The 19428-nt window shown below is 44.6% G+C and overlaps 1 protein-coding gene across 1 annotated transcript; it reads left to right on the top strand.

Moving 5' to 3' along the window:
- Positions 1 to 466: 466 nt before the first annotated feature.
- Positions 467 to 6791, top strand: LOC123427442 (polyprenol reductase 1). Its single transcript, XM_045111488.1, has 6 exons — positions 467 to 827; positions 2192 to 2541; positions 3004 to 3238; positions 4112 to 4207; positions 6260 to 6331; positions 6447 to 6791. Exons 1-6 carry the CDS (start codon positions 642 to 644, stop codon positions 6549 to 6551), a joined length of 1044 nt encoding a protein of 347 aa, XP_044967423.1. The 5' UTR covers positions 467 to 641; the 3' UTR covers positions 6552 to 6791.
- The last annotated feature ends 12637 nt before the right edge of the window (positions 6792 to 19428 follow it).

Genomic DNA, 19428 nt, shown 5'->3' with positions numbered 1-19428 from the left:
TATTTTAGAACGGAGGGAGAATTTAGGAAGTGAGAGAGTAGTATAATATCGGTTGCCGACTTCATGTTTGACAGTCCAGCTACCGAGAACTAAAGCAAGATCCAACGCACGACCTACGACGAGTATGCTTGGTCACCGATCGTTCCACGCCTCCCCACCAAAACTAGATAATTTAGATTATTATTTTATTGATCTGAACGCTTCTATATTCCTCTACACAAGGGCTTATCATTGACGACGATAAACCCAGCCCCGGATGCAACGCAACGGACTTACGTACGGCCTATATGCAGTGACAACGGAGCCGGACGCCGACGAGAGCTGCGCCCGACGCCGAGTCGCGAGCGACACGTGACACCGGAGCAGGCTAATAATCCCATCACGCGTACCGGTCGGGGTCGACGGAGAACGAGAGGGACCGGCCCACTTTTAGCTTTGAAGCTTACACAGCACGCATCCCGGTCCAGCAAGCAACGAGCGACCGAATCGCGTACCGTGCCGGTGTGGCCTCCCCTTTGGGTTCGCACTCTCTCTTCCTCGCCCAGAAGCAAACCCCTCCTAGCGCCACCACGCCCACCAGCCGCGCAGATTGCCGCGTACCCACAGAGAGAGAGAGAGAGCGAGCGCGGGTTTGCCCTCCCATGGAGAAGGGGGACGGGCCCGCCCTCCAGCCTCTGCTGTGCCTCGCCTGGCTCGCCGCCACGCTCCCCATCGCCGCCGCCGCGCTGCCCATCCCCGCGGCCGCCGGCGGCCGCTTCCTACACAGCCTCCTCGCCGCCTTCTCCTCCCGCGGCAAGACCGTCAGGCCGTCCTCCTCCTCCAAGGCGGTAAGACCACCACCTCGGTTCCCGCTTTGCCTTTTTATGTGTGCCCACTCAAGCTCCCGGCCGGCAGGATCGTAACTCCTTTACTGTCATGGGGGGATTCGGGCTTAGCAAAGCTGTCGGTTCTGAAATCATGATGCAATGTGCTGTCTGGTGAGGGAAAGCGTTAGATCAGCATCGTATACTCTACATATTGAAATAAAAAAACATGTGCAAAAGGGCGTTTTAAAGGGAAAAAAAAAAGAGGCAGGCTTGCAGGGTGTTGCCAATCCACGGTTGAAGTTCTATGTAGCCTTTCCCTTGTCACCATAGACAGCCATGGGGTCTTTCTCTCTTGTAGACTTTGATACAATGTATTCGGGAGGTTACTTGGATTAACGGTCTTTCTCTCTTGTAGACTTTGATACAATGTGTTTGGGAGGTTACTTGGATTAACGGTCTTTCTCTCTTGTAGACTTTGATACAATGTATTTGGGAGATTATTTGGATTAACGGTCTTTCTCTCTTGTAGACTTCGATACAATGTATTTGGGAGATTATCTGGATGAACGGGAGATTGTGGGTAGACTAAAGCTGCTGTCTCTTTCTTTTAATTAATAGAAGGAGATTGTAGGTAGATTAGAAGCTCCTATCTTTTTCTTTGAACTAATGGAGGGAGATTGTGGGTAGATTAGAAACTCTTGTTTCTTTCTTTGAGTTACTCCCTCCATTTCTGTATGCAAGGCCACTTCATAATTTATGTCTAACTTTGATCATTAATTTTACCAATGAAAGTGAGTTATATGCCACAAAAAGTATGTCATTGATGCACATTTCAAAGAACTTTCCGATGATATATTTGTGATGACGTAGACATATAACCCGTATTTTGTTGACCAAAATTACAAGTCAAAAATTGACCAAGAAAATGAATGGGAGACAGGTTCAACCTTCCAATTCCAAGTAAGAGAATATTTCATCCTTGAGACGAAGTATGAGTACATGATATTCGGATGTGTTCATTTTTAAGACTCTTTGCTGGTTTACAATTATATGTGTTATACATCTCTAACGGTCTACATGTCATACGAGACATATATTTTTTATTGTTTAAATATTAATCAAGCAACCCATTGGTAACCCTCTGGCAAAAAAGGTTATGGCAATAGCTGACTCATGACTAATTGGGTCACGCCCGGGTTCTGGTAATAACTTATGGGTTAAAGTTGGTACCCATACGGCTCAGGTATTTATGGGTATCCAAAACCATGAGCAAAACTGTCATCTTTATGTAGATAATTTTGATGTATATATCGTACCTTTGCCTTGTATTCTACTCAATTTCTGCATAACCATTAGAAACTGAAATAATCTTTACAAAATTGCAGAAGTTCACAGTTCCGCAGAAGTACTTCTTGCATTTCTATGTGGTGGGAGTGGCGGTGACAACAAGCTTGCTGCTTGCAATATGCTTCTATGCATATATGAAAATGACACCGCTGTTGGCAGAGCCATCGAGTTACTCCACAATCGCTAGCCATCTTATTGGGTCAAATTCGTTCTCTTTTGGCAGTGTCCTGTCGCGCACCATGGAACACAAGTATCGTGTCTGGCGGACTGTCTTTGTACTTCTATTGATGGAAATTCAGGTGCTGAGACGCCTGTATGAGACTGAAAATGTGTTTCACTACAGCCCTACAGCTCGGATGCACATTGTAGGATACCTGACAGGTCTATTGTAAGTTCCATATTGGTTAACTTCCATTCTGTTCTAGAATGTCGCATAGTTGTTAATATGCCAGCTTGACTAAATATTTCCTCTCATTCTTCCTTCTAGAGTTCTAGTCCTTTCTGTTATAATTTCACTTGCCTTTTCTGTTAGGTCTTGTTACGGTTATTTTCTGTAGTTCTGGGTTTATACTTTTATCAACAAAATATGCAAGTAGATGGTGTAAGTTAAGGCATACTTTAATTTACGGGATGATTTGACCACTGGTAATTGTAGTTTCTAAATTCTTTACCACTAATCAATTAACAGAACAGTTGTCTTTTTTATCCTAATGCATATATTCTTTCATTTCTTGTTTATTATAATAATTCTGACGTTGGTCTTTCAGTAAAGGTTTCTTCGCACAAGGATTATTGCATTGCTCTTTCATTTTTCTGTAACAGATTGACTTACAATTTTTTTTGACTGTAGCTATTACACGGCTGCACCTTTATCTCTCGCTAGCTCTTGTCTTCCTGAAGCAATAGATTTTCTTCGAGGTCAAATAGCTGAATTCATAGTAAAGGGTCGTGCAAGAATGCCAGACCTAGTCATTGATTCACCCTCTCTTATAAAGCCTCTTTTAAAGTTGGGGTGGTGCCAATGGATAGGTGCTGTTATATTCATTTGGGGATCCCTCCATCAGATCCGCTGCCATGCAATTCTTGTAAGTACCAGCTTATTTTAGTTAGCCTGGAGCCAGAACCATATAGCAAATATAAGTTGGTTTCTTGTCTGTGAATGTGAACACATGTTTACAGATGCGAGTTGAAGCACAAATGTTCAAAAATGAAGCATCTGCCAATGTATTGAAACTTAAAAGTTGGAATGACTGATAAAACTTATTTCCTGAAATCCTATAGTTATGTCTTGTTGGAATCATTTTGCTACTTTAGATTTGATGGAGTGGAATTCATTTTGCAGTAGAAAATAGCAATCCCAATACTTGCTTAGCCAATCAACATCAGGAACTCTTCTTAAAGGATCATACCATATTTCGTAGGTTATTCTTTTTCTATGAGAAATTAAGAGCCTTAGTAACATCATGTAGGTTTATATTCAGATTTTTTTTTTCAAGAAAACGCAAAAGCCTTGCGTTTCTTTGCATTGAAAAGGAGAGAGTTTACAGCCTCCTAGGAGGTGGTTACAGCACAGTTACATGTTGGTTTAGTGGACATCCCAGGATGGGGGCAAGACTACCCTAAGCCCTTTGTCCCCGGCTCTAGCCCAGCACCTAACCTCATCTTTGATCCTATCCAAGAGCTCGTCGAGCGACGGAGGAATATGGTCGAACACACACGCGTTCCTATGTTTCCATATCATCCAGGGCACCAGCAGCGCGACAGATCGCAGTGCCTTGCGGAGGGTTTATATTCAGATTGCATCATCTTTTCTTAGGTTATTTGGTATGCATATTATATGTCCTTCAGGCAAGAAACTGAACCATCCAGCATCTTTTCCTTGCACACTTTTGGGCTACGGTCTTGCAGATTTAGTTATTATTTTCAATTTCATTGATTTCTGCTTACCATTTTGACAGGGATCGTTGCGCGAAAATAAAGATTCTGATGAATATGTTATTCCTTGTGGTGACTGGTTTAGTCGTGTGTCTTGCCCTCATTACCTTGCTGAACTAGTAAGTGCTTCCGTTCTTCTCCCATATTCAGTATGCACATTCTGTTTGACGAATATGGCAGGTGACAAGACAGTGCTTTTATAACTAAACTAATCATATCTAGATTAGGATTGAAATCATAAATGAGGTTTCTGTGATGGATTTTCACTGGTTGAAGCCTGGTCAGGTTTCGATCGCTGGCCGGAGTGGATGAAGGACAGAAAACTTTTATGTTGCTTCTGATGGAATTGTTTATGCACTGTTTGATGTTACTACAGAGTACAGACTTATCAAATTGTTCGGTTCACCGTTTTTGCCAGTCTAATTCACAGACGTAGAGTGGCATTTGACCATATAAATTTTGTATAGAGGTGTAGGCAGCCTTACATTTAAAACCAAGCAATCTGTAAATTGCCTAAAAATTGTACTCCCTCTGTCCGGAATTAGTTGAACCTCACACGGGTGTGTCTAGACGTATTTCAGTGCTAGATACACCCATTTGAGTGTCGACTAATTCCAGACGAATGAAGTAAATTATTATATCATTGGAGATTTCTAAATTATACTGCTGCCCAACTTTTACCCCTCGCCGATAAGGTGGACAGGAGCCTCCTCTCTTGGAAAGCATGGCTCATGAACCGAGCCAGCCGCCTCGCCCTGGTGAAATCGGTACTAGGTGCTATCCCACTCCACCAGCTGCTCGTCCTTGCACCACCAGAAAATACTCTCAGGCTTCTTGAAAAAAAATCCAACGCGGCTTCCTCTGGGCCGGCCGCGCCGAGGCCAATAGCGGACACTGCCATGCCAATTGGCGTCGCGTCGCCCGCCCGCTGTCCCTGGGTGGTCTGGGAGTCCACGACCTGGAGCGCACAGGCCTAGCGCTACGTGTACTCTGGCGCTGGTTCAACCATACTGACGATCGTCACGCTTGGAGTGGCCTGGACCTGCAGTTTTCTTCCGAGGAGCGTGCTTTCTTCTCTACCGACACCTACACCATTCTTGGCAATGGTCAAACCACCAAGTTTTGGGAAGACAGATGGATTGGGGGATGATCTGTCCGCGAGATCGCCCGCTTCTCCACGCATGCATCCCCAAAAGGCGAAGGAAGACCAGGACGGTGGCAGAAGGATTGCCGGGACACCTATGGGCGCGAGACATCCATGGCGTTGTGGACATTCATGAAGTCGGCCAGTATCTTTTGCTTTGGCGCCTGATCGAGGCCACGATACTCTCAGACGCACCGGACCAGCTCGTGTGGAAGTGGAACGCGTCGGGCACCTACACTACCAAATTGGCCTACCTCGCTTCCTTCCACAGTTCCGCGACTTGTAGCAACTGGAAACTTACATGGAAGAGTTGGGCGCCCCCTAAAGTGAAATTCTTTCACTGGCTCGTCAGCTTGGATCGATGCTGGACGGCAGACCGCCTCGCTCGACATGGACTGCAGCACCACACCAACTGCCCCCTTTCACGGCACGTCTGGTTCGAGATCCTCTCCTGGATGTGCATGACCTGCAGACCTTCGGACAATGAGATTGGTCTTTTGGACTGGTGGCATGGCGCCAGGCAGGCCACGCCCAAGCCGATGCGAAAGGGCTGGCATCCGCGATGCTTCTTACATCCTGGATGATCTGGAAACATCGAAATGACTGCATCTTCAGCGACGCGCGACCTTCCGTCCAAATACTAGTTCGCAGCATCAAGGAGCAGGCCAGACTTTGGGCTGTGTCAGGCGCTGCTGGACCCCCCGCCCGCACCTGGGATGTGTGCTAGTTCATGTTCTAGGACTGTAAACCACCTCCTAGGAGGGCTGTAACATTAAACTCTCTCTTTTCAATGCAATGAAACGCAAAGATCCTTTGCGTTTTCTTGATTTTTTTTATCACACTGTTGTCAAGTAAGTAAATGAACCTGACAAAATAGGATATATATGTTTGCCTTTAACATATCCTTTTATTTTCTGTGGTTTGCCTTCACTCAAACTCGGTGCCAAGTAGCTGGCGAATAAAATAAAACTCTTATGGATTTGAAATTGGTGTCTCATTAGCATTAATGGCTATTTTTGTTTTGCAGGTCATATATTTGGGCATGTTGATAGCTAGTGGTGGATCAGACATTTCAGTGTGGTTCCTGTTCATTTTTGTGGTACGCCTCATTAAGTTCTGCGCCAGTTGCATTTAGAATTGCACCAACTCGCGATTATTGTATCCTTTCAGTGTTTTCTGTCATTCCAGCTGATTAAACTTTCCATTTTGTGCAGATAACAAACTTGTCATTTGCAGCAATACAAACTCATAGATGGTACCTTCAGAAGTTTGAAGACTACCCCCGTTCTCGCTATGCGATCATTCCATTTGTATTGTAGCATCTACAGGCATTCCTTGTGTGCAGTAAAAAAATCGTGCGTTCTGGCTAGAATGCATAAGCCCGGCTTGTAAAAGATATTCATGTAAATGTGACAGCTTGTAAGTTAAAATGTCGTGCAACTCAAAAAAAAAAAAAGAGGTCAAAATGTTGTGTTGTGTGAATTTGAAATGCTTATGAGGGTTCTATTTCCAGTTGTAAATTACGATACATAATTAACATAATTGGGTCTTTGGATGTACAGTATCTTCTTTCCTGCAGGGATGTACAGTAGCCTTAATGGGCATATTCAGGGCTCCTTTGATTCAAAGAAATTATATAGGATTTCTGGAGGATTGAAATCCTTAGGAATTTTTCTTACGTTAGTCCTTTGATTCATAGGATTGGATCCAATATGAATTTTTTCTATCGAATCTTTTGTACTACATTTCATAGGAAATCTAACATCATCTGCAACATCTTTTTACAATTATTTTGTTTTTTTCTGTGACATCAAACACTCATTGCCAATCGTATAGGATTGAAGTGGGCATGCCACTCCAACCATATACCTTATCTATTACTCCCTCCGTCCCAAAATAACTGTCTCAAGCTTAGTACAAATTTATACTAGAGCTAGTATAAAGTTAAGACACTTATTTTGGGACGGAGGGAGTATTATGTTTCCAATATGAATCAAAGAGGTCCTCAATTGTTGGAAAATAAAGTTCTTGCGGAACCGGAAACATGCCAGATTTGTGACAACCCGGGCTGATGTGAGTTGCTGACTTGAGAATCTGACCTATCATGGTGCTCTAAGTCATCTTATTAATGTTCCACGAAGATGGCCTTTGGCGGTTTTCCGTGCCATCAGCGACCTGAAAATGTTGTTTTCACCTGGAAATGTTGACGCGTACCTGGTTTTTAAATCTCTGCTAGGAAGGTGCCCTGTTGTTCCTCCGGAGGGATCGTGTTCACTTGGAATATCTGAATCTGAGATAAACCATGTTTCTGCTGATTCATGCAGTGTGTGCGTCTAAGCAGGTCTGGGACTGAATGTTGATACTCCTACGTGCAAAGCGGGAATGCATAAGGCTTGAAAAGATCATCTATGAATGCCTTTTGCTTAAAGATCATCCCCAGTCTACTTGAGCGGAATCATCCGATGCCAGGTGCGCCTTCTTCTGTACCTCGAATGAGTGCAGTTTGCTGATCTATTTCCTTGAAAGGCGCAACCTGCTGATAATATGCAATGCTTTTCCTTTTTTCAGAATGACGGTATGATTAGCCAGCGGGTTAACGGTGTTCGTCACAGCTTATCAGGGTTCCAGAGAGCCGTTTAAGCTGAAAATCTCGTTAGAGTAGGACAGCACTAGCTGCACATTCCATGCCAATCGAATGGTTTGGGGGTGGGATCTTGGAAAAGTTCAGCGCCGTAGTTAGCACAGAGATATATCTGAAGAACGCACTAGACCACACATGAAGTCCTAGCATCATGTAAAGCCACACTCATTCATACTCGGTGCGCTTTACCATTTTCAGAGCACTCATCCCGGCAGTAATCAGGCCGGTCGCCATCGGCCTAAAACCAGGAAAAAAAGTGCGCCGGCACCGGCAGAAGAAACACGCGAAAGATGGCCGACGGTGAGCAAGGCGCCACCAACCCACAGCACTACTCATGCTCATCACCTGGGCCGGGAGGGACACAAGAAGAAACGTCGGGTCGGAAAGCACGTCCATCATCCATGGCCCCGCCGGGAGGGGACACGCTCCTTGTCTCTGCCCGGCCAATCCTCCCTCCCCGACGTGTGTTGCATCACAAGTCTTGTCTAATTAGTTTTAGTAGTAGATAGATATAGCAGTGCGCTTGTTAACTTATTGGCATTGTCTTTTCCCCGGGCCGGCAGGCACCATGGCGTGTGCGTGCATGCACCTTGATGGCTTGATTAATTAGTCGTTACGGGCTAGCTCGATCGATCGGCAGACACCATGAGAGCCGGGCATCATTTGTTCCCAAGTGCTGTACTGGCTATGCTCGACTGATTGATTGATTACAGGAGCCGGTGACGTCGCCGGGAGTTGGTGCCTCCACGAACCACTGAAATAAGTACGTAGTAACTAGCAGATGACACATGACAGTGATGTTTAGATAGAGTAGACGCTCGTTAGGGACCCGATGTTCGACGGAAATTGAGCGGGATCAGGGATGTGCCCTCAAAGTCTCCATCAAGCAGACATTGACAGGTGCTAGCGGTAGTGCTTAGATGGACTGGGCGGGAGAAAAGAAAGGAATGTTGAGCACTTCCATGAGCGTGGACCGACGATCGTCGGAGCTGGCCGTCCGCATGGGCCGTCCAGTTCAGGTTACGTTCCCAACGCCGTTGATTTTCTTTGGACAGGTACGCCCACGTACCACGTAGCGCCTGAATCGCTCTTTTTAGAGAGACAGCTGCCTGCCTGCCTGCCTGCAGAGAAAACCGGGCTGGGAGCCCAATTATGCATGCACGCCCGATCATCAGTCAGCATGAGAGCGACGTGTGTGAGCAACAGATAACAGTCCAAGCACCGGAGCTGCCGTCCTGGACGGTCGTGGCACGGGCACGGGTCGTCGCAAGAGGACGAGCGAAATGGCGACGGAAGCGGCTTGCTTGCTTCTTCTTCTTCTTTTTCATTTCCCGCTCGTTTGTGGTTGAAGCTAGCCGCCGCGCTAGCGTACTACTGGAAGCAGCACTTAATAATGGGGGACGCAAGGCCTGCACTTCGAGCGTGTCCAACCCCGAGGTTTTCAATAGTGCGAGATGGCGTGAGCTCTCTTACGTTTTGCGCGCGACTCACACGAGCACGTACGCCCACGTCTCGATATTTATTGTTTTTTCTCTTCAATCAATGTACTAGTAAAGTAGTACAGTGGTGTATCTATGATTTTTCTTAACTTGAATTATTATACTCCCTTCATCACAGTATATTGTGCGTATCTCACAGGGCTCTAGGAACTAGATGTTTTTTTATTGGTAGAAAAAATCGAGCCGACGAGCTGTAGAAGCGCCTAATTAATCACAAAACTGACGCATTAGTAACCCCTCGTCCACTAAACGAGCGACTTCCTCACATGCATTGATGGAGACGGTTTCCAAAACACCCCAATTAATAGGTCAATTAATGTCATGCGTCTTATTTCCTTCTAATTATGAAAAATTATCGTTTTGAAGATACGTCCAATATACTGTGATGGAGGGGGTATTTGGAAAACATTAGTTGCTTCCGAATTCCGATGGTGCTACATATGGTTAAGGTCCTGTTTGGATCGTGGTTTTTCAGCTAATGCACTTGTAAGAAATACAGACGTCCCCTTGTCGTTTTGTTTTCCGGCCGGAAATAGCATTGAGCCGTTAGGTTACACCGGTAAGTTAAATACACCTGTATTAGATTACATCCATACCAAGCACGGTCTAAATCATCTTCTCAAACCGTCCGCAACCAGACAGCCAACTCTGACGTGTTATCCATCCGTTAACATGTCCACACGTATATTTTTCCAGCTAACTCAAAACAAATTTGAGGTGTTTTATGAAGTGCGGACAATCATTACGTAGGACTCCGACACTCCGGCCCATCCAGAACCCTTTCCATACGTCGTGTCTTCATTCTTCTATATTTTTCATCATCTCTTTTCTCCCTTGCATTCGTCGCCGCTCCATCACCCCGGCCGTCCGCCACACCATTGGCAAAACTCGACGACCTCGTCTCCTTCGGCGCTACACCCGTGCTTCAGGCCGCTTCTCCTCCATCGTCGTTTCATACCTCTCATTCGTCCGCCGCACAAGTATCATTGACCCTACGGTACTCATCATGGCCGGCAAGTGTTTGCTGAAATGTCCGTGCTGATTTTTGTGTCCCTTCTTCTATGAAGCTGTAAGTGCATCTAGTGTTTCTTAGTGATTTTGGTGTATCAAAAACTTATAAATTAAGAGACTAATATGTTTGTGAATGTACACAGGCTCTATAAGTCGTTGAGGAGTTTGAGTTATTCGAAGAATATCGACCCCTAAAAAGTATGTCTTCGACTCAAGACTTAGGTATTTCCTATGAAGACTTTGAAAGTAAAGAAATTGGTGTGTGCGTGAAGAAATCAATGTGAAGACTCTAAAGCATGAAGATCTTCGTTTTCATTGTTTCATTTTCTATATCCCGTGTCATAGGATCACCGTACTGTTAAAGGGGGTCAAAGTAAAACTAAGAAAAAGTTTTCAAGTGATGCTCATCTCAAAGCCTACACATACAATTGTTGAAAATATGCTTATATTTGCTTGTTTCAAGATAATCGTTTATTATCCATGCTAGAATTGTATTGAATGGAAACACAAATACATGTGTGGATATATAGACAAAACATTGTCCCTAGTGAACCTCTAGTTGACTAGCTCGTTGATCAAAGATGGTTAAGGTTTTCTAGCCATAGACAAGTGTTGTCACTTGATAACGGGATCACATCAATAGGAAAATGATGTGATGGAAAAGACCCAAACAATAAACGTAGCATGTGATCATGTTATTTTGTTGCTATTATTTTCTGCATGTCAAGTATACATTCCTATAACCATGAGATCATGTAACTCACTCACACCGGAGCAATGCCTTGTGTGCATCACACATTGCAACGTAACTGGGTGACTATAAAGGTGCTTTATAGGTATCTTCGAAGGTGTCCGTTGAGTTAGCATGGATCCAGACTAGGATTTGTCACTCCGTATGACGGCGAGGTATCTCGGGGCCCACCCGGTAATACAACATCACAAACAAGCCTTGCAAGCAATGTGACTAAAGATTTAGCCACGGGATATTGTATTAAGGAACGATTAAAGAGACTTGCTGGTAATGAGATTGAAATAGGTATGGAGATACCGACGATTGAATCTCGGGCAAGTAACATACGGAAGGACAAACTGAATGATATACGGGATTAACTGAATCCTTGACATAGAGGTTCAACCGATAAGATCTTTGTAGAATATGTAGGATCCAATATGGGCATCCAGGTCCTGCTATTGGATATACACCGGAGAGAGTCTCGGTCATGTCTATATAGTTCTCGAACCCGCGGGGTCTGCACACTTAAGGTTCGGTGACGTTTCGGTATAGTTGAATTTTTTATGTTGGTAACCGAAGGTTGTTCGGAGTCCCGGATGAGATCCCGGACGTCACGAGGGTTTCCGGAATGGTCCGGAGACGAAGATTGATACATAGGAAGTATCCATTTGGCTTCCGGAAAGTTTTCGGGCATTACCGATAAAGTACCGGGAGTGACGAATGGGTTCCGGAGTTCCACCGGGAGGGGCCGCCCACCCGGGAGAGAACCAAAGAGGCCCAAGGGTGGCGCACCAGCCCTTAGTGGGCACGTGGCCAGCCCAAGAAGGGCCACTTCGGCCGAAGGAGGAGAAAGGAAAGTAGAGGAGGCCAAACCGAATTGGGGAAGGACTGCAAGTTGTGTTGGAGGAGGACTCCTCCCTCTCCTCTTGCGCCGGCCGAACCCTAGGGGTTTTCACCTAGGGCACCATCCCTCCCTCCCACCTATAAATAGTGGAGGTGGGAGAGGCTTTTGGCACCCCAAGCCATAGTGCAACCCTCTCTCCCTCCACCACTTCGTGACACCCCGTAGCTAGTTCGGTACGGCACAATGAAGCCCTGCCGGAGTAGCTCCATCACCATCACTGCCACGTTGTTGTGCTGTCGGAGAATTCAGCTACCTCTTCGTCTCTCTTGCTGGATCAAGAAGGCGGAGATCGTCATCGAGTTGTACGTGTGCTGAACGCGGAGGTGTCGTCCATTCGGTACTAGATCGGTACGGAGTTCGTGGGACGCTTGCGATTCGGACCGCGAAGACGTTCGACTACATCAACCGTTATTCTTAACGCTTCCCCTTAGCGATCTACAATGGTATGTGGATCCGATCTCCCCTCTCGTAGATGATCATCACCATGATAGGTTTTGCGTGTGCGTAGGAATTTTTTTGTTTCCCATGCAACGTTCCCCAACAGTGGAATCACAGCTAGGTTCATGCGTAGATGATATCTCGAGTAGAACACAAAAGAGTTTGTGGGCGTTGATGTTCAATTTGCTGCCCTCCTTAGTATTTTCTTGATTCAGCGGTATTGTTGGATTGAAGCGGCCCAGACCAACATTACTCGTACGCTTACGAGAGACCGGTTTCATCGACTAATATGCAACTTGTTGCATAAAGATGACTGGCGGGTGTGTGTTTCTTCAACTTTAGTTGAATCATATTTGACCGAGGCGGTCCTTGGAGAAGGTTAAATAGCAATTTGCATATCACCGTTGTGGCTTGGCATAAGTAAGATGTGATCGTACTAGATACCCTCATACCCATAGAGCCACGTAAAATTTGCAACAACAAATTAGAGGACGTCTAACTTGTTTTTGCAGGGTATGCATGTGATGTGATATGGTCACTGACATGATATGATATATTGGATGTATGTGATGATCAATGTTGTAATAGTTAAAATATCGACTTGCACATCGATGCTACGGCAACCGACATGAGCCATAGGGTTGTCTTTAATTATTTTGCGCTTAGTGATGCTTTGCTTTATCGCTAGTAGTAGCTTTAGTAGTAATAGCATAGTTAGCGCAACAACCTCGATGGCAGCACAATGATGGAGATCATGGTGTGCCGCCGGTGACGATGGAGATCATGCCGGTGCTTTGGTGATGGAGATCAAGAAGCACAAGTTCATGGCCATATCATGTCACTTATGATTTGCATGTCACGTGAATCCTTTTTATGCACCTTATTTTGCTTAGAACGACGGTAGCATTATAAGGTGACCCTCACTAAAATTTCAAGATAAAATTGTGTTCTCCCCGACTGTGCACCGTTGTGACAGTTCGTCATTTTGAGACACCATGTGATGATCGGGTGTGATAGACTCTACGTTCACATACAGCGGGTGCAAAAACAGTTGCACACGCGGAACACTCGGGTTAAAATTGATGAGGCTAGCATGTACAGACATGGCCTCGAAACACAAGAGACCGAAAGGTTGAGCATGAATCATATAGTTGATATGATCAACATGGAGATGCTCACCATTGAAACTCAATTCAACTCACGTGATGATCGGACTTGAGTTAGTGGATTTGGATCATGCGACACTCGAGTGACTAGAGGGATGTCAATTTGAATGGGAGTTTATTAGTAATATGATTAGCTAAACTCAATTATCTTGAACATAGTCTAAGTAATCTTTGCAAAAAATTATGTTGTAGATCAATGGCTCACGCAGTAGCAACCTTGAATTTTAATGCGTTCCTAGAGAAAGCTAAGCTGAAAGATAATAGAAGCAACTTTGTTGACTGGGCATATAATCTGAGGCTTATCCTCACGGCTGACCAAAGGTAATATGTCCTTGATGCGACGCTAGGTGATGCACCACCCTAAACGGCGACCCAAGACATTATGAACGCTTGGCACTCACGTAAGGATGACTACTCATTAGTTCAATGTGCGGTTTTGTATGGCTTAGAACCGGGACTTCAAAGACGTTTTGAATGTCATGGAGATATGAGATGTTCCAGGAATTGAAGTTTATCTTTGAGAAGAATGACCGGGTCGAGAGGTATGAATCCTCCGATAAGTTCTATGATGGCAAAATGGAGGAGAACGGGTCTGTCAGTGAACACATACTCAGAATGTCTGGGTACTCTAACCGTCTAGCTGAGTTGGGGATTGCCCTCCCGCAAGAGGCTATCACTGACAGAGTTCTTCAGTCACTTCCACCTAGCTATAAGAGCTTCGTGTTGAACTATAACATGCAAGGGATGAATAAGTCACTCGCCGAGGTGTTTGCGATGCTGAAAGTCGCTCAGTCAGAAATCTAGAAAGAACATCAAGTGTTGATGGTCAATAAGACCACTAGTTTCAAGAAAAACGGTAAGGGCAAGAAGGGTAACTCCAAGAAGAGTGGCAAGGCTGTTGCCCCTCCGACAAAGAAACCCAAGGCTGGACCCAATCCAGAAACTGAGTGTTATTATTACAAGGGGACTGGTCACTAGAAGCGAAACTGCCCCAAGTATCTGGCCGATAAGAAGGCGGCCAACGCCAAACAAGGTATATTTGATATACATGTTATTGATCTATACCTCACCAGCTCTCATAGTAGTGCATGGGTATTTGATACCGGTTCTCTTGCTCACATTTGCAACTCGAAACAAGAACTGCGGAATAAACGAAGGCTAAGGAAGGATGAAGTGACGATGTGCGTGGGAAATGGTTCCAAGGTTGATGCGATCGCCGTCGGCACGATCTCACTTCAATAACCATCGAGATTAGTGATGAATCTAAATAAATGTTATTTAGTGCTTGCTTAAGCATGAACATTATATTTGGATCTTGTTTATTGCGAGACGGTTACTCATTTAAGTCAGAGAATAATTGTTGTTCTATTTATATGACTAATATCTTTTATGGTCATGCACCCAATGTGAGGGGTTTATTCATGTTGAATCTCGATAGTGATGATACACATATACATAACATGGAGACCAAAAGATGTAGAGTTAATAATAATAGCTCCACTTTCTTGTAGCACTGTCGCTTAGGTCATATTGGTGTAAAACGCATGAAAAAACTCCATCCTAATGGACTTTTGGAGTCACTTGATTTTGAATCACTTGACACATGCGAACCATGTCTCATGAGCAAGATGACTAAGACTCCGTTCTCTGGAACAATGGAGCGTGCAAGTGACTTGTTAGAGATCATACATACTGATGTGTGCGGACCGATAAGCATAGAGGCGCGCGTTGAATATCGTTATTTTCTCACATTCACTCATGATTTGAGTAGATATGGTTATATTTACTTAATGAAGCACAAATTTTAGACATTTGAGAAGTTCAAGCAATTTCGGAGTGAAGTGGAAAATCATCGTAACAAGAAGATCAAATTCCTACGATCTGATCGAGGAGGTGAGTATCTAAGTTACGAGTTTGGTGCTCACTTAAGACAATGTGGAATTGTTTCATAGTTGACACCGCTTGGAACACCACATCGTAATGGTGTGTTCGAACGTCGTAATCGTACTTTATTAGATATGGTACATTCTATGATGTCTCTTACCGATTTGCCGTTATTATTTTGGGGCTACCCATTGGAGGCAACTGCATTCACTTTAAATAGGGCACCATCAAAATCCGTTGAGACGACACCATATGAACTGTGGTATGGCAAGAAGCCAAAGTTATCATTTCTTAAAGTTTGGGGACGTGATGCTTATGTCAAAAAGCTTCACCCTGAAAAGCTGGAACCCAAAGCGGAAAAGTGTGTTTTCATAGGTTACCCAAAAGAGATAGTTGGCTATACCTTCTATCTCAGATCCGAGGGCAAAGTGTTTGTCGCTAAGAACAGAGCTTTTCTTGAGAAAGAGTTTGTATCGAAAGAATTGAGTGGGAGGAAGATAAAACTTGATGAGATTCTAGAACCTTTGCTTCAACCAGATGGTGGCGCAGGACAGAAAGAAGTTTCTGTCGAGGCTACACTAGTTGAAGAGGAAGCTAATGATGAGGATCATGAAACTACAAATCAAGTTGCTACCGGACCTCGTAGGTCGACAAGGGTACGTACTACTCCTGAGTGGTAAGGGAATCCTGTCTTATCAATCATGTTGTTAGACAACAATGAACCTGTGAGCTATGGAGACACAATGGTGGGCTCGGATTCCACCAAATGGTTAGAGGCCATCAAATCCGAGATATGATCTATGTATGAAAACAAATTATGGACTTTGGAAGTATTACCTGAAGGCCGAAAGGCCATTTAGAACAAATGGATCTTTAAGAAGAAGACGAACGCGGATGATAATGTGACCGTCTATAAAGCTCGACTTGTGGCAAAGGGTTTTTCACAAGTTCAAGGAGTTGACTACGATGAGACTTTCTCACCAGTAGCGATGCTTAAGTCCGTCAGAATCATGTTAAAAATAGGTGCATTTTGATTATGAAATTTGGCAGATGGATGTCAAAAGAGTGTTCCTTAACGGGTTTCTTAAGGAAGAGTTGTATACGATTTAACCGCAAGGTTTTGTCCATCGAGAGAATTCTAACAAAGTGTGCAAGCTCCAGTAATCCATTTATGGACTGGTGCAAGCATCTCAAAGTTGGAATCAACGCTTTGATGAGGTGATCAAGGCGCTCGGGTTTATACAAGTTTTTGGAGAAGCTTTTATTTACAAGAAAGTGAGTGGGAGCTCTATAACGTTTCTAATATTATATGTGGATGCCATATTGCTGATTGGAAACAATGTAGAACTTTTGGGAAGCGTAAAGGATTACTTGAATATCAAAAATTCAATGAAGGACCTCGGAGAAGCTGCTTACATATTAGGCATTAAGATCTATAGAGATAGATCAAGACGCCTAATAGAACTTTCACAAAGTATATACCTTGATAAGATTTTGAAGAAGTTCAAAATGGAATAATCCAAGAAGGGTTCTTGCCAGTGTTGCAAGGTATAAAGTTGAGTCAGACTCAATGCCCAGTGACTGTAGAAGATAGAGAAACGATGAGTGTCGTCCCCTATGCTTCAGCCATAGGGTCTATCATGTATGCAATGTTGTGCACTAGACCGGATGTGAGCCTTGCCATAAGTATGGCACGCAGGTTTCAAAGTAATCTAGGAATGGAGCACTGGACAGCGGTTAAGAACATTCTGAAGTACTTGAAAAGGACTATGGAAATGTTTCTCGTTTATGGAGGTGACGAAGAGCTCGTCGTAAGGGGTTACGTCGATGCAAGCTTCGACACTGATCCAGATGACTCTAAGTCACAAACCGGATACGTATTTATTCTTAATGGGGGTGCGGTAAGCTGGTGCAGTTCCAAGCAAAGCGTCGTAGCTGATTCTACATACAAAGTGGAGTACATAGCTGCCTCGGAGGCGGCTAAGGAGGGTGTCTGGTTGAAGCAGTTCATGACAGATCTTGGAGTTGTGCCAAGTGCACTCGATCCAATAAATATGTTCTGTGACAACACTGGTGCCATTGTTCTAGCCAAGGAACCAAGGTTTAACAAGAGGACCAGACACATAAAGCGACACTTCAATGCCATCCGCGATTACATCAAGGAGGAGTACATAAATATTTGCAAAGTGCACACGAATCTGAATGTTGCAAATCCACCGACTAAGCCTCTTCCACGAGCAAAACATCATCAACACCAGAACTGTATGGGTGTTAGATTCGTTACATTGTAAATCACATAGAGATGTGAAACTAGATTATTGACTCTAGTGCAAGTGGGAGACTGTTGGTAATATGCCCTAGAGGCAATAATAAAATAGTTATTATTATATTTCCTGTTTCAAGATAATCGTTTATTATCCATGCTAGAGTTGTGTTGAATGGAAACACAAATACGTGTGTGATTATATAGACAAAACAATGTCCCTAGTGATCCTCTAGTTGACTAGCTCATTGATCAAAGATGGTTAAGGTTTCCTAGCCATAGACAAGTGTTGTCACTTGATAATGGGATCACATCATTAGGAGAATGATGTGATGGACAAGACCCAAACTATCTCGATTTGCCGGTAACAAGATTGAAATAGGTATGGAGATACCAGCGATCGAATCTCGGGCAAGTAACATACCGAAGCATAAAGGGAATGATATACATGATTAACTGAATCCTTGACATAGATGTTCAACCAATAAGATCTTCGTAGAATATGTAGGATCCAATATAGGCATCTAGGTCCCGCTATTGGATATTGACCGAAGAGTGTCTCGGTCATGTCTACATAGTTCTCGAACCTGTAGGGTCTGCACACTTAAGGTTCGATGACGTTTCGGTATAGTTGAATTATTGATGTTGGTGACCGAAGGTTGTTCGAAGTCCCGGATGATATCCCGGACATCACGAGGGTTTCCGGAATGGCCCAGAGACGAGGATTAATATATAGGAAGTATCCATTTGGCTTCCGGAATTTTTTCGGGCATTACCGGTAAAGTACGCGGAGTGGCGAATGGGTTCCGGAGTTCCACCGGGAGGGGCCACCCACCCTGGAGAGAACCAAGAGGCCCAAGTGTGGCACACTAGCCCTTAGTGGACTGGTGGACAACCCAAGAAGGGCCACTGGCCGAAGGAGGAGAAAGGAAAGGAGAGGAGGCCAAACTGAATTGGGGAAGGAGGACTCCTCCTTCCAAGTTGTGTTGGATGAGGACTCCTCCCTCTCTTCTTGCGCAGGACGAACCCTAGGGGTTTTTCCTTAGGGTGCCACCCCTCCCTCCCACCTATATATAGTGGAGGTGAGAGAGGCTTTTGGCACCCCAAGTCATAGTGCAACCCTCTCTCCCTCCACCACTTCATGACAACCCGTAGCTAGTTCGGTACAGCACGACGAAGCCGTGTGGAGTAGCTCCATCACCATCACCGCCACGCCGTTGTGCTGCCGGAGAATTGAGCTACCTCTTCGTATCTCTTGCTGGATCAAGAAGGCGGAGATCGTCATCGAGCTATACGCGTGCTGAACACGGAGGTGCCGTACATACGGTACTAGATCGGGACGGAGTTCGTGGGACGCTTGCGATTCGGATCATGAAGACATTCAACTACATCAACCGCGTTTCTTAACGCTTCCCGCTTAGCAATCTACAAGGGTATGTGGACCCGATGTTCCCTCTCGTAGATGATCATCACCATGATATGTTTTGCATGTGCGCAGGATTTTTTTTGTTTCCCATGCAACGTTCCCAACAACAATCCCTTCGGATGAAGCCTTTGTAAATCTTCAACAACTGAGGAGTTAGATTTTCGCTAGTGCGAATTACCTACCAGTGAGGAATATGAGTAATATGAGGACTTCCATAGCTGAAACGTTCCG

Source organism: Hordeum vulgare, chromosome 2H (assembly GCF_904849725.1).
Source record: "Hordeum vulgare subsp. vulgare chromosome 2H, MorexV3_pseudomolecules_assembly, whole genome shotgun sequence".
Lineage (NCBI taxonomy): Eukaryota > Viridiplantae > Streptophyta > Magnoliopsida > Poales > Poaceae > Hordeum > Hordeum vulgare.
This window is presented reverse-complemented; position numbering and strand designations above follow the sequence as displayed.

Excerpts from the sequence above, each read along its gene's own strand:
- LOC123427442 (XM_045111488.1), top strand. The coding sequence starts at position 642 with ATGGAGAAGGGGGACGGGCCCGCCCTCCAGCCTCTGCTGTGCCTCGCC. Across the intron at positions 4,208-6,259 it reads CTCATTACCTTGCTGAACTA|GTCATATATTTGGGCATGTT; the intron begins GTAAGTGCTTCC and ends TTTGTTTTGCAG. Across the intron at positions 6,332-6,446 it reads GGTTCCTGTTCATTTTTGTG|ATAACAAACTTGTCATTTGC; the intron begins GTACGCCTCATT and ends CATTTTGTGCAG.